This window comes from Lissotriton helveticus, chromosome 1_1, assembly GCF_964261635.1.
Source record: "Lissotriton helveticus chromosome 1_1, aLisHel1.1, whole genome shotgun sequence".
NCBI lineage: Eukaryota > Metazoa > Chordata > Amphibia > Caudata > Salamandridae > Lissotriton > Lissotriton helveticus.
In genome coordinates, this window is record NC_136057.1 from 1,281,681,432 (window position 1) to 1,281,696,747 (window position 15,316).

The 15,316-nt window shown below is 42.3% G+C and overlaps 1 protein-coding gene across 1 annotated transcript in view; it reads right to left on the reverse strand.

Moving 5' to 3' along the window:
• The window catches only part of AASS (aminoadipate-semialdehyde synthase), a 579,454-nt gene that overhangs the window by 512,390 nt on the left and 51,748 nt on the right, over positions 1-15,316 (reverse strand). Inside the window, exon 2 of the mRNA XM_078680774.1 lies at positions 8,662-8,879. Coding sequence (XP_078536900.1) covers positions 8,662-8,871 — 210 coding nt within the window. The 5' untranslated portion in view covers positions 8,872-8,879. The remainder of the gene's footprint in view (positions 1-8,661; positions 8,880-15,316) is intronic.

Sequence of the window (15,316 nt, forward strand, 5' to 3'; positions counted from 1 at the left end):
GGTCAAGGAGTTCACCGGGCGGAAAAGGGTTTCATATGGTGGCGGTGTCTGTTAGACACCGCCATCCATATTAAGGAGAAGGCGGGGACATGCTTTTCCGTGCCATCAACGCCGCCACGGAAAGGCATGCGGGAATGTCCTGCAGGGGCCCATTGCAGGCCCCCGGGGACTCCGGGGGGGGGGGGTGGGGGGTGCACATGGGGGGTACCTTTGGGACCCCCTGCACTTCACTGTACAACGTGACACGCACCGCATGGTGCCTGTCATGTTGTGCATTGAAGTGCACAATGTGCATTTTTAGCATTGCGGCAGGTGGTGCTTTCAGCACCGCCCGCCGCAATGTTAAAAATGTGGGATGCGCCCGCCAGTGTGACGGGCGCATCCTAATGGCCCCCACGGGACCGCCGCCCTTATGGCGGGCGGTCCCGCTTTACGTCAGGATGGCGGGCGGACAAAGTCCGACCGCCATCCTAATGGGTCCCTTAGTGTTTGTGTAGTTAGCCAAGTGTGGCCAGGAAGGTATATTGGCAAAAGAAGAAATGAAGAACATAAGCTTATCAGAGGCTGTGTTACAGCTACTGTTACGACTACTATGCTTGAGCTTGAATCGTCAATAACAATGTTAGGGCACCAACACAAGCACTGCTGTACATTATCAGAAGAGCGACTCACAACTATGTCCAAGTATAAGGCTTCCTGTATTTTTAAAACGCAAAGAAAGATTACCCAGAAACACTGTTAAATCGGATACTCTTATTTACTTACGTTATTTATTGTCATGCTAAGGAAAAGCTCCTTCACTCTCAGAAGTCACACTCGATGATGTTGTTCAAGAGCCAGGCCTGATGTCAACTGGCCCAAGTATAAAAACTATTTTATTTACATTACACTACACTATCAACATGAATACATTACAAAACATTGGCAAGGCCATTCTGGCGCTGCCTGCCTGCCTTTTGGCTTTATCATTACTTTTTTTGTAGTACCATCATGTTTTTATAAATCCCTATTGTTGGAGAAGTTGCCAGCCCCTCGTCAAAAACATGCTTAAAAGCAAAAACATCTTTTGGTCTCAAAAACCACACATTGCCAAATTAGTTCCTAGCACTGAAGGGAACCATATTGTGTGCACATGTGCTCCTTGTGAAAGGTGGAAATGCCGTCACACACAATGAATTTAGCCAGTTTGCTGAAGTGGGCAGGCCCACTGCCCTATCATTTATTCCGTACCGAGAAATAAAATGTGAACGAACTAATAACAGATCATTGGATATATAGGATTGGCTTATAAACCCTACAAATAAATATACTACACGTACAATAAAAATAAAAAGATCCTGGGTAACGCTAGAGAAGGTGTCGAGGTCCAATTAAAGAACCTTCTATAATTTTCAGTTGTCAGCGCTAAAACTGAGATTCATCATTAAAATAATCTTTACTTCCTCTAAGCTCAAGTAGCGTTGTAATCTACTATTGCTACTCCATTTCTAAAAGGCTCGGAACACTCCGACTTTATTAATTAACAGATTAACAGATATTAAACCATAAACTCTTCCTTACTTGACTAAGGCAAATGTGTCTCTCCGGGTCTCCACACTGGTCAGCTCCAACATGTCTAAAAAGCAACATATGAGAAATGGGAAGGCAGAAGAGCCTGACAACATTCCTGCAGAGGCAATGAAGGTAGACATTGAAACATCAGTAGACATCCTCTACCCCATGTTTCGAAGGAATTGGGAAGAGGGAAAGGTGCCATCAGATTGGAAGGAGGGATAGATCATCAAGATCCCCTAGAAAGGAGAGCAGAGTAACTGTGCAAACTACAGAGGGACATCTCTTCTATGGACTGCAGGCAAAGTGTTTAACAGAGTCACCCTGAACAGAACGAAGGAACAAGTCGACGATGTTCAACTGCAAGATCAGCAAGCTGCCTTCTGCTGAGATAGATCCTGCACAGACCAGATCGCAGCACCGTGCATCATTATGGACAGAGTGACCCTTTAGAAACTCTTCCTCCACTACATTATGCAAGATAAACTTGTAAGAGTCATCAGGAACTCTTACGAGGGAATGACCTGCAAAATAGTCTATGGAGGACAACTCACAGAAGGCTTCCAAGTGAGGACCACAGAATGCGAGAGTTATTTGCTCTTGCCTTTTCTCTTCCTGCTGGCCACAAACTGGATTATGAATACATCCCCACCAAGGAGAAGAAATTGGATCTAGTGGACACCTTGGATGCAGCTAAATGACCTGGACTTTACAGATGACCTGGCTCTACTCTCCCATACCATCTGCAGATGCAAGAGAAGACCAACAATGTGGCAGCCACGTGAGCACAACTTGGCCTCAACATCTACAGAGGAAAAACCAAGATCCTGAAGGCTAATACGGCCAGCAGAGCTACAGCCACTCTTGCAGGCAATGAACTGGAAGAGGATGAGGCCTTTGCCTACCTGGGAAGTGTCATAGGCAAGCAAGCAGGCCCACACAATTGTCGACATCAGACAAGAATCTGCAAAGTTACGGTTGTCTTCATTCAGCTAATGAAGAACTGGAGCGCCAAGGACCTAAGGCTGAAAACCAAGATCAGACTTTTTAATACCAATGTTAAATCAGTCCTGCTGTATGGAGCAGAAACTTGGAGGATAACAGTGACCACAACTAGCAAAGTCCAGACTTTCATCAACACCTGCCTGAGGAAAACCCTCCAAATCCACTGGCCAAGCACCATCAGCAGCTATGACCTTTGGCAGCACACTTCCCAACTCACAACTCATGAAAAAAATCACAAAAAAAACTGGTGCTGGATAGGTCACACTCCACGCAAGTCTGCATCAAACACCACCAAGGAAGCCCTGACCTGGCCTCAAGGTAAAGAGAAAAATGACAAGCCTGGTGCGGAGGATTCGAGGCTCACTACAGAGATGGGTTACACTTTTAGTCAGACTGAAAGAAAAGCCCAGGACACATATAGCTGGAGAGTCCTGGTTGATGGCCTATACACCAGGATGGATAGTAGGCATAAGTAGGTAAGTAAGACTGCAAGAGAGTGTTGGATGCATCAAAAACATCATGTGTACCTCGATGGATCAGGCTTTCTGTTGCAAAGGGGATCACATTTAAAGCTTGTTAAATTGACCACAAAGCCCTGCATGAACTGTCTCCCGAATTCCAATTTAGAATCCACCCACCTGGCCGGTAACAACATTCAGCCAAGACCCGGTTTCTCTATGACACCCGAATATGCAAAAACAACAGTAGCATGCTTACTCTTTGTGGGCGCCAAGCTGGATAACTAGTTTCAAATTTTCAAATAGCTTGCTGCACAAACTCCTCCACCTCAATTCAGAAACAGCCTGAAGCCCTAGTTACTATCTTGCTCCCACCAGAGGCACGCAAAATATTCCCAAATTAAACAAAAACACATTATAAAAAATAAACACAGTTTTAACAGGTGTTAAGTCATAAATGGCATCGACAAGCTTTTTACAACTACACAAAGTCTCAAACGTGAAGAAAGGCACGTATTGAAGTCCCAAATTATTACAACAGGTGTTTCTATCATAGGTATATCAAATATTTTTTAAAAGCCTCCAATATCAGGGCCAAATGATAGCGCTCTACAAAATACCAAATAAAGAAACTAATTTCTAAGGGGTTTTGTAAAGCATTCTACATGGCACTACGGCTGCTTCAATCCATGGAGGATGTGGGGTGCAAGAAGAGTCTAGCCGCCCTATGAACTCTTATATTATGTGGGCATTTTGCCCATATTTCCACTGAGAGAGCTTGTTCACTATGAAGCTTTGGATGCGGAGGTCTCCTTGTAGTTAAAATGTCAGTAGACTACACTGGAATGTACAGATGTGTTGATGTGGGGGTGTCTGTCCGCGGTGCAGTGGTGTCAAGGGAAGAGGGTTGGTCTTTGGCCTAAGACCAATCAATCAGGGTACTTATAAGGTGTGACTACTCACCCTTAAGGGTCTTAAGGCGCTGGGGGGGGTGGGGTGGGGGGTTCTGCAGATCAGTTGAAGAGCCAGGTCTTGAGGTCATTGCTGAATTTAGACAGTGATGGCGATTGCCCGAGGTGCAGAGCTAGGGAGTTCCCAGACCAGCAGTAAGTCAGCACAAGCAGTGTACAGACCAAATGTTTGAAAGGTCTTGTTTAGGGACTTGTGAACGCTACCTTCATTGTTAAGGTGGTTGGGTTAGGTGGACCGCACTGTGCACCCACTTGCCTCCACAGTGTGCTCCTTAAAATTGTCAATGGGTGGAAAATATTAGATTAGACTCTTCTGGTCTCTTCTTAATGTTCAGCTCTTCGTTAATCCAAAGTTGAGATGGGCTACGAACTGTAGTGAAGGTCCCTGCGCAAAGAATAGTCTTTTTATACAAAGGACTGGTGCAGAATGGGACGAGTTATAAATCATAGTTGTAGTGCAAAGAGAGGCATTTGTGTGATTTGTAGGAGTTCTAAAAACAGTAGTTTTTAAAGTTTATACGTTAGGAGCATTCCTTAGATTTGGACACAAATCATTTCAGAGACAAACTCCAAAGGTACACGTTGACTTTCTTGTGGCGGTGTTTCAATTAATTCTGGCCTAAATGAGCAGATTTACAGAGCTAGTGCTGCGGTGTGGGTGAATTATTTCTCCAGAAAGTGAAAAACGTGAAATCTCCTTCCGGAGCGCTCTTTTTGCAAGCAAATCGTTTTCTCCAATTGACCATGTGTACATCTAGCCTGCTGAAATTTTACAGTACTTAACAGAGGTGTGCATCTTTTTGGGTTGTTTAGATCCACCATTCCATTTCTGCTTGTGAGCAGTTAAGACAGCTCACACTAGCTAACTAGATCAGATCAGATCATTTACTCTTTATTTCGAATAAAATTCATAAAAGACGACATACAGTACTAATACAATTAAAAATTACTACTGACATATCCCCATTACACTAAAAAGAATATGGCAAGCAAACACATGTGATCATAACAATCAATTAAAAAATATATTCAATTTCTTTGTGCGGATCAGCCACGCCCAACCGAGAAATTTGGCTACACAAATATTTCGGATCTAATATCTCGTAGTTTCTGGAGGGCTTCTCGGTGTCTCCCACAATCCAAAATTGCACATAAGGGTTTCAGCCATTTCATTCGAGGGGAACGGTATGCTGGACACGCAAAAAATAAATGACCAATGCTTTCTACCTGGTCAGGACGCCAAAAACATTTGTTACTTGCATTCATCGCCCACTTTGCAGTAAAGGAATTGATAGGCAATGTACCAATACGAAACTGGTGATACAATTTACGGTCTAGCGTTTTGCAGATCAGATCCCAGTAGGGCTCAAGGGATGGAATTACCTTATGTGTTAAAAAAAGGCCAGTTAAATTTTTGTCCGAGGATTGGGTGACCAGTATAGATTTTTTCGTGGCCCAAAAAAGGTCCTTAAACTCGTTTTGATGGAAACCTGGAGCCCCCAGGGTTTGTCCATTAGCTAACTATTTTTGAGGTGTCAATTCACAGCGCTTAACTAGCTGGTTGTTGGTCAGTTGGTCTCAGTCGTTAGCTCTGAAGTGTCTGGTACACAGGGTGGCTTTGCAGACAGAAGACCAAAGAAGCACTCCGGCTACTTGACTACGCAACGCAGGAGGCTAGCAGAAGGCACTCACTTCATTGACATTAGTCTGATCTGGTAAATTATTGGTCTGTAACCTTAGATTTTGGTGGCTGGCAATGTCACTGGGCACTAAAGTGGATGCGCTATGTACAATGCTTACAAAGTATACATTCTCTCAATGTACATGTCCTCCAGCTAGAAGTATGCATCTTGTATGACTTTTTGCAGGTTACTGATCATGTGCCACTCTATATCTACTTCTGGTTGTGCTGTAGAGCTTGTGTCGCTTTCTGGGGTTTCTTCTGGGACTGAGCATCGAGGGATTAGTGTATTACTTTACTTTTGAGGATTACTACTGTACCGGTTGTTGGCCTGGCAGCACAAGGTGCAACCACCATCATGATTCTTCAGCTTGTTAACAAGCTCTTACTTTGGCTACATGTAGGCTACAGAAACTTTGGTTTCTGTAGCCTCATGATCACATTTTACAAACACAGCAGAAATCAGGCATGGTGTAAGTGCTGAACATGCTTTGATTCAGATCCCGCGCTCTCACTCCCAGAAAAAGCAGCAACAGGAGGTAATTTAACAAAACATTAGGCCTGAAGTACAAAAGAGCAACGCAATATGCGATCAAGAAATCTCGGGCACTTATAACAAACCAATACAATTGTTCACTGTGGTCTCATTTTCCAACAAAATGTCCAATTCTGGTCAATGATTTAAGCCAGAACATATTAGATGCTACACAAAGTCAGCCAACGTCTTGCAGTTCATCAAGAAGTGCAAATTGTATTCTTAAATAAATATGACTGCAAATAGGAACTATAATTTTATGTGCCCCTAACATATCACATGGCGTGCAGGTGAAAAAAATGTGTATGTGTTCACAGTTAAAAACACTTGACTCAGTACTCACAAAATAGGCAGATTAATCACTGCTGGATAATTCCCTTTGAGAGTTGTATGAACCAAAGGAAAGGCCCTGCATTCAGACTGTGCTGAAAGCGAACAATGAAAAAACTCTTGGGAACTTATAGGCAGGCTAGGGGACTCTTTCACATTCAATTACCTTCTGTTTAACGCATTTTTCTGAGTTTACTAAGGAATATTGCTTTATTTTGAAGTTTCTCTGTTCTCAGCAACAGCAAGAAAACATGAATACACAATAGGCGCATCCAGTCTTGTAATAAAATTGCACTTCAAATGCTACACAGTAAAAACTTTACAGCTACATATCTTCCGCAGCATAGACAGATACAACTATTGTTCCCTTGCCAGGATTCTTTTAGAAATGTACATCTATCTCCCCTTTCAATTTATAACAGCAGATTCGCTGAACAGAGAGTATTTGAAGACGCCAGTTTGTCATTTAATTTAAAAAGTGTTCCAGTGTTTTATCACACAATATTAACAAAATATAATTTTTATGTCAGAACCACAACACTGCATAAGGCATGGTTCAACTATGGGGACATGCAAAATGTGCAAATCTTGCACAGACCTGCTTGAATGTTTATAAGGATAATTCAACCATCATCCATCTGGTCAGTGATAGCAATGTTGCCAAAAAGGGGAGGGGGCGAGTCTTAAAGTCACAGGAGATTAGACCAGCAGATGCAACACAAGAAAAGACCATGTAATTTTCGTTAAAGTACTGAGTCACAACAAATATTTATCAAAGTAAATAGTCAAATTGATCATAAATTATTTGTCATTAAACTGCTTTTCATGATCAATTCATACATAATTAGACCAAAGTGTGTTTACACAAAGATCATAAGCACGTGAAATATATAATTAAATTCAAGACGACAACCAGATTCAGGTCCCATGCCAATAATTCATAGCTGGCAGTACGGTCAGAGTTTTTGTTTGAGGAGTACCATACGGAATAAAGAGAAATTAGTCACTAGGGGCACGAGCTAAAAACACTCCTGAAAGAGCTGCACAAATGGACTACTTTGATACCCAAGAGCGAAGACAAAAAGTAACAATCCCCTGACGTCTCATTTCTCGTAATTCTGTACTGTCTTCTCTGAATCATATTAACTGAATCTCTTTGTCTTCTTGAATTTAATTCTATATTTTCCATTTCTTTTTTACTCACAGATAAGGGATGGATGGATCAAAAAACCCTCTGCACTTTATGTCACAAGCCATGAGATGATGGGCCAGATGTATGTAGGAACTGTTTTGCGATTCCCCAATTGCGAATCCTTGTGATTCTCAAAAGAGTATGTATGAAAGTGGGTTGAACACTCTCTGCGATTCCTAGGGGGGGGATCACAAATGACCTAACTCATGATATTGATGAGATAGGTCGCAATTTGCAACCCCCTTGGAATCTATATAAATCACGGGGGATGGTGGCCTGCTGGAGTCAGAAGACCACCATGTAAGTGATTGCTTTTGAATAAAGCAAACACTTGAGGAAAACGGGTTGCATTTAAAAAAGAAAAATTAAAGGTTTTATTTTTATTTTCTAAGAGCAGGCAGTGGTCCGCGGGACCACTGCCTTGTCTGAAAAACTGTTTTTGCAGCCATTAGCGAATGGGTAACCACCTACTTGAAGTACTTGGTAAAATGCAAATGTTTTGCGACCGCATTCACGGTCACAAAACATTCAGATATGCCATTAGGATTCTCTATTTGGAAGGGACGCCCTAAACATGCCCCTGCAAAATAGTGAATCGCAAACCCATTTTGCGATTCGGTAACTGAATCAGAAAATAGGGTTTGGTACATGTGAAAAGCATGTTTTGCGTTCGCAAATGGCCCGATTTGGCGAATCAGCCTGTTTGCGAACGAAAAAATGCTTGATGCCTGTGGCCCTATATCTGTTTTCTGTGCTTATAGTTCTTCATTGTAATTGTGCATATGATCTTCATGTAAAAGTAGATTTTTCAAGATTATCTTAATTGATAATGAAAAACAATTTAATGGAATAAGAATGAATGGCCAATTGACACTGTTTTGACCGTCTGATAATAAGTGGACCACGTTATGTGCACAAAGACAACCGTTAAACTTCACCTTTTCATGAACCGCTCTCCTGTTGGACGGCTGGACCAGCACCTTGAATCCCTGGTGTGTGAGCTCCTTCACATGCTTGGGTGCAAGTGGTGCTCTTCTTTCCCATGCATTGATATCTTCTCTTCGGATCGCGAGCACAGCCTTGTGATGGAGGCATCTCGCGGGTAAGACACAAACATAACCCTTCTTGTGCCCGAGTAAGCGCAGCATGGTTATACCTGGAAGTAGCACAAACCAATACAAGAAAGTCATTTTAATTAGGATGCAGTTGTAAATGCACTGCAGTTCTTGAAATCTGTCCTAAAGTGAAGACATCAGAAACACAAACAAAAGATGCAAAGCCCCCCCATACACAAGCACCATAGACACAAGCGTTTCATGTGTAATGACTGTCTATATACTTATGATAAATTGCTTACCAGCCAGTCAGCTTCATAAATTAACTAAAAATGTGCATGGCTTGTAAATGCATTTAATTTTGCAAGTCACATTAAATTCAGATACACACGAGAACGTTATCTCCTTTTCTCAGACAGTGTAAGATGCTACTAACTAGTCACCGAGCCAGGGGCAACCAGGGTCAGACTGGGGAACAAAATAGAAGCACGCACCAAAATAAAAGTGGCCCATGTTTGTAAATTGTTCAGTTTTAAACTCCTAAATACACACTCTACAAGTGCTTTGAAGGGTGTGCAAAACTCCATGGATTTGAGCTTGCCCTGCCAATGTTTGTTTTAATATCAGAGAAATCAACAGTAAAAACCAGCCCAGCAGAGCATAAAACAGTCCCACGAAAAGCCAAAAAACTGGTCCACACACTGAACTTTCAAACCATAGCCTATAGGCAAGTCTGACCCTGGAGGAAGTGGTCTCTTCATTTTATAGAAGGAAGGGAGTGACATCAACATTTATAATCCCCGTCGTGACCGGGAATGATCCAATTGTGGTAATAAGGGGCATTTTTTTTTTGTATCAACATTTATAAGGCACCTTCTTTTTCGACTGATCATTCATGCATGATACACAGAGATATATTGTGCTACTGTGCAAGAATTATGCAATTATGCAGGTAAATTATGACTGAGCAGTTGTCTGCACCTAGTCGTAAAATCAAATGAAGATTTATCCCAAATCACCAAAATGGCAATATCACTGCTAGATATATTGTAACCCATCTATCGTATGAGCACCAATATAATCCTAGTCTATGTTAGCAGCCACTAGGAGTAAGATATTGGAATGTTTTTCATTTCATGGAATAGAGTGGGTATTTACTGACTGAGTAAATACCATCACCGGGATGAGGTACTTACCATGTGCGGTAAATACTGCCTATTCCAGGCATTCCCTAGAAAATGGGGAAATACATCTGGGCTTGGTCTGTTCTGCATCACATTGGAAGTACCACTTGTAGAAGCTGTGGCACAACACCCAAGACTGTTTGAAGCATAAGGTTGAAAGTTGAAGCATTAAGAGGATCTTTCTGCAAATGGAGGACACACACGCGGATGCAATCCCACATCAGCGTATTGCTTTTTTGATGTAAAAAGTGAAATCATAGGTGGACACGCTGGAAAAGTTAGACATAAGGAAAACAAGCACTGGCAAAGCAAAAACAACCTGGATTTAATGTCCTTAATGCACACACAAAGAGGTATGCAAAAATGCTCACTGGTTACTTTGCTGTGTCTCTGTACAGCGTGTCCATTTACGTGCATCCTTTATCTGTGCCTTGGTTTCTACTCCCCAAGCTTCTGGCGCGGATGTTTTTTATTCCTTAAATGTATGGTGCCGGTGAAATGCAGCAAAACAAATTTGGACATTTCAGTCCATTGTTTCTATGCTCACTATGCAATGCCAGACAGAGAACAGCATTATGCAAATCTGCCTTGGTCCTTACTCACAATTCTTTGAGGCTCCATGCGGCCACAAGTTGGGATGAGTCAATATTGGATTCATTTCCAACTGTCCTGTATCCCAGCCAAGTGCTTTGAAAGGACAGGGCACTGTTTGCGGTCTTGATTTTCACTGAAAAATCAATATATGCTGAGTTCCAGCCGATTTGCCTGTGGAAACCTCAGCAAACATGACCTTGACTGAGACCTTATTCTTAGAAATCTATTTAAATTAAAAGGAGCAGCTAACAATTAAAGATGAAACCATGCAGACAAGTTAAAACATCTAAAATAGATTTTGAAAACTCATATCATTAAACATTGATTAAGAACAATTACACTGGGGCTTCTTCACTATTGAAAACATCTGTAAAAGAGTTCAAGCAAACCTAGCTCTGACCAATTACAAACCATTTCTTTAGTAATCCGCCGTCAATGGCCCAGCATTTCTTGCAAGGGTTCCACCCCCACCACCATCCTGAAGGGTTTAAATATTATAATTCATTACAATTATATCTTTCATACTTGCATATTCTGTAACTCAGAGGGCATAGATGCTCTATGGTCAGACAATGTTTCGGTCCTATTTAAAACTTCACGGGCAGTTTCAAATATTGACTTGATAGGGGCTTATTACTCGCACTTTTGGGAAATTGAAGTGAAACATAGTGCGCATTACGTGAATAAAAAAAAAATCTTTTACCCTATAGGACACTGAAAAATCATAATTTATTATATTAAAATACTATTTCTATAAGAACGTTGCTCTGAGCTTGAGAAATAGCACACCCCCTACAAATAAAGGGAGCTAATGCCTTTGCTTTAACTTCTTCTAGCCCAAGACTCAATTTCAAAGCCGCTACAGTGGCACCCTTAAAAACTGAACGAAACTTTATCCATTGTAAGGTATCAATCGAGTTCTATATATATACACACATCAAATAAATCAAGAAGATCCATGCCACAGAACAATCGATATAGTATCTTAGGTTCTTAACTGACTAACTTGCAAGTTTCCTGTTCTTGCAAAGTAAAAGTTACTTACCTTCAGTAACAATCTTCCTGCAGACTCCTCAACTTTATGGATCAATTCTTTTTATTCGTGCCGCAGCAAAGTTTTAACATAGCTAAAGACCTACAAACCCCAAGGGGCTGGCAGCATTCAGTTATCAGAAAAGTGTGTATACACAGCGTCTTGACTACAACCCAGGGGCCGTCAGCAATACGGAGGCAATTAACCATAAGAAACACAAGAACCCCAAAAACAAGCCCCCTCCTCCTCCAATCCTTCCGAATGTGTAGTTATGTGGTCAGAGATAGGAGTCTGTCGTATCAACACTCAGTAGTCTGTAGGGCGGGGGAATCGGGACATTTTAAGCGGAGGTATAAGACAGGGGAAGGTCATGTGGGCAGAAGCTGGGTTAATTTCAGGTAGGTTGAACATGGCAGTTAAATGAATTCAGTAGATAGAAAGTAGATAAAGAGGCCATAACCTATGGTATAGTTGTCTGGTCTCCAGACCACTTTTAGCACAACATTTCCATGCCTAGAATGAACCAGAGTTTGTGTAGCCAGCTTGTGTGTTGAAAGCGCTTGTCTAATTTCCATAAAGCAAGGATTACCTGATAACTAGCGCCATATGCTTCCCTCTACGCGAGTTGAGTGGAAACGTTAGTGGGTTAGAAAGCCCAAGGATTCAGTATGCAAGAAATCGAGGGATCAAAGTCTCGAACGCCCTGCCAAAGTCATCAAGGACCTGGTCCCAGAAGCAAGTGAGCTTGGGGAAGTGCCATAGAAGTTGTAATAGTGAACGAACCCGTCCCCCCAACAGCACCTCCTGCATGCCTTAGAGCGTTCCAGGAGCCATTTCGTGCAGGGGACAGATACCAGTAAGATACAACTTTGCATGTTGTTTCTTGTGTGCAATATTCCGGGTCCTTTGGAAAATGTCAGCCCATTCTTCATCAGTGAGTGTTCTGCCAATTTCCCCTTCCCGCCTCCTTTGTCCCGCAGAGTGAGGGGTAGTCTACCCCCTTTTAAGGATGGTATACAGCTCAGTGAGTCATCTGTCAATCAAACTCTCTTTATTTCGGTAAAAACTATAAAGGATACAACCATTCAGGACAAGCTTCATACATTCTGGCTTACAAGTCGACATTCTAATAGATGTTAAAAGAAAAAACAATTAAAAATTAACTCACCATGCGGAAAGTGCGCATGCGAGACAATTATCTATTAGTTCCTAGTTTTGGTGCCACAAACAAGTTTAAGACAGAGAAATTAATACCCTTGTCTAAAGTGCAAATGCATTCAAATCATTTTGTGAAAGTCAGACACTGAATTTACATTCCAAAGCGTAATACTACAAGATTCGTAAAAACATGTTAAAAGCACTATCGGTCCGAATAAAACAACGAAGACAAAATTACAAAGTATGTTAATTATTTGTGCAAAAACAGCTATTTGCAATGTAAAATATAGTGACCACTATAACAATTAATCTTATGTAAGCGGGTCGTTGCAATTTTGGCTCTCTGGGGTAGGCAAGGGGGTTAACAGTGCCCTCCTTCGAATCGCCCAGGAATTTCGCATGTGCACAATCGAATAAAGGTCTTGCATCTGATTTCAATATGCGCAGGGCCACTTTGGAGTCTCAAGTCCCAAGCTGTCTGCACACTGGGGCTAGCCATTTGCTCCTGGGTTTCGCATGGGCCATGTTCTTTTCGCTTGCACAGCCTATCGATTCATGTGGACAGGGGCAACAGGAGCAACACTTAGGATGAGATTTGTTAATCAGCCAAGAGTTAATAAAAGCATTAATTGGCAAACTCCTGTGCCCAAATTGAACATAAAGCTTCCTATCGGCTGGCACCTTGAAAATATCGAGATAGCTTTCTAAGGAACGACTGGCTTCACGTCTCTGAATTCTTCTGTTAGTCTGCCTTGGTTACTTTTAGAAAATGTGTTCTGCTCATCCCATGCCCAATATAGTAGTTTAACCTGACATCTAGTATGGGTAGGTGGACAGCCAGTGCTATGCCTTGACAGACCAATACTGGACAGAAGGCTATCTAAATGTTTGACTCAGCCAAACTTTTTTGTAGCATCCAGGGCGCAAACCTCATTAAAAGCTACGGCATAAGGTGCCAAGTTCAGGAGTGGTGACCATTCTGTGCCAAAATAACAGTGGGCAAAGCCTTGCGAGGTCATTGATAGGCTTGATGCCCACATCAAGTTTTAAAGGAGAAAGAGGGGTGATTTTTGGGAGCGATACCAAATGTTATCTGTCATTTTTCTTAAGTATTAAACATTTTTGAAGGGTGTCAAGGGTCTCTCTGCATGGGGCCGGACAGAAGGCTGCATCATCCAGAGGTGGACTTGAAGGTATGGGATCCGGTCCATTTCCTCCAAGTCATAATCTGGATTATTTAGGATGTAAGTCATTGGAGAAGGGAAGGACGTTAGCCCCGCTCTGGTTGGTACATCCTCCCAAACTCAAAAGACAGATCTCGTAACCAGCGAAGAGTTTATGTCCGCATGCCATATGCCTTGAAGGAAGCCAGGGTTCCTTCCAGATGTGGGAATCTGCCACTGCCTGATCCATGAAGCACCAGTGTTTCTCAGTGAGTGGGTGTGCTCCATTCTACTAAGATCAATAACTGCTAAGCCTGACCATACCGAAGCAAAGAAGGCATTGCAAGACCACCCTCACAGGTCGGATGGTAAATAAGATGTTTCTTTCCCCTCCAGACAAACCGATTAATGTCGACTTGCATTGATCGAAGTGCATATTTAGGTGAGGTCATCGGTAGGGCTTGAAACAGGTAAAGAATGCATGGTAAAGTGATGATTTTAATGGCAGCAACTTTGCGAAGCTAGGAGAGTCTTAAGCATTATCAGTTGTATATATCTGATCAAATGTGCTTAGCCAACGTATTGCAGTTAGTAGATATTGTTTTGGGGGATGGAATTCACTGGCTTGATCCCGAGGTAGGGGATAGTATCAATGGCCCACTCGAATGGGAATTGGGTGTGAAGGAAGTGTTCAGTCAGAGGAGAGATAGAGATTCAACATTTAGGATTTTTGCATGTTAACCTTGAAGCCAGAGAGAGCAGTAAAGGTATGAAGCTCAGTGACCAGGGTAGTGAGAGATACCAGTGGGTTTGAGAAATCACTACAATCCCTTCATCAGTGCAAAGACCAACAAGGTACTGTTCACCCCCGAATCAGATACCAGTGATATCTGGATGTGCTTGTACATGTTGGGCGAGGGGTTCCATATACAGAGCACATAGGAGGGTTGAGAGGTGACAGCCCTGTCGTGTTCTGTGGAGGAAAGGAAAGCATGGGGATGAGAGTCCATTAGCATGCACTGCTGACCAAGGGGAGCTGTAGATGCTTTTATTCCATTGTATGAACCTATTGCCAAAGCCGATAAGCTTGAGGGTCCTAAAAAGGTAGGATCAGTGAACTCTATCGAAAGCCTTCTCTGTGTCAATTAAGAGACGGGCTTCCTTTGTGCTCTAGATACTTTTTCTAGTAGATCATGGATGAGTCTAGTGTTGTCTCCGCATTGGAGCACTGGTATGAAGCCAGCCTTGTCTGGATATATCAGGCCTGGCATAAGAGGGTTACAGCAGTGGGCTAGTATTCTTGTGAATAATTTGGCATCAAGGTTTAAAAGGGATATAGGCCTGTAAGACCCACATAACGTCGGTTCTTTGCCCAGTTAGGGATGACGGGGATCGAGACTTTCAGA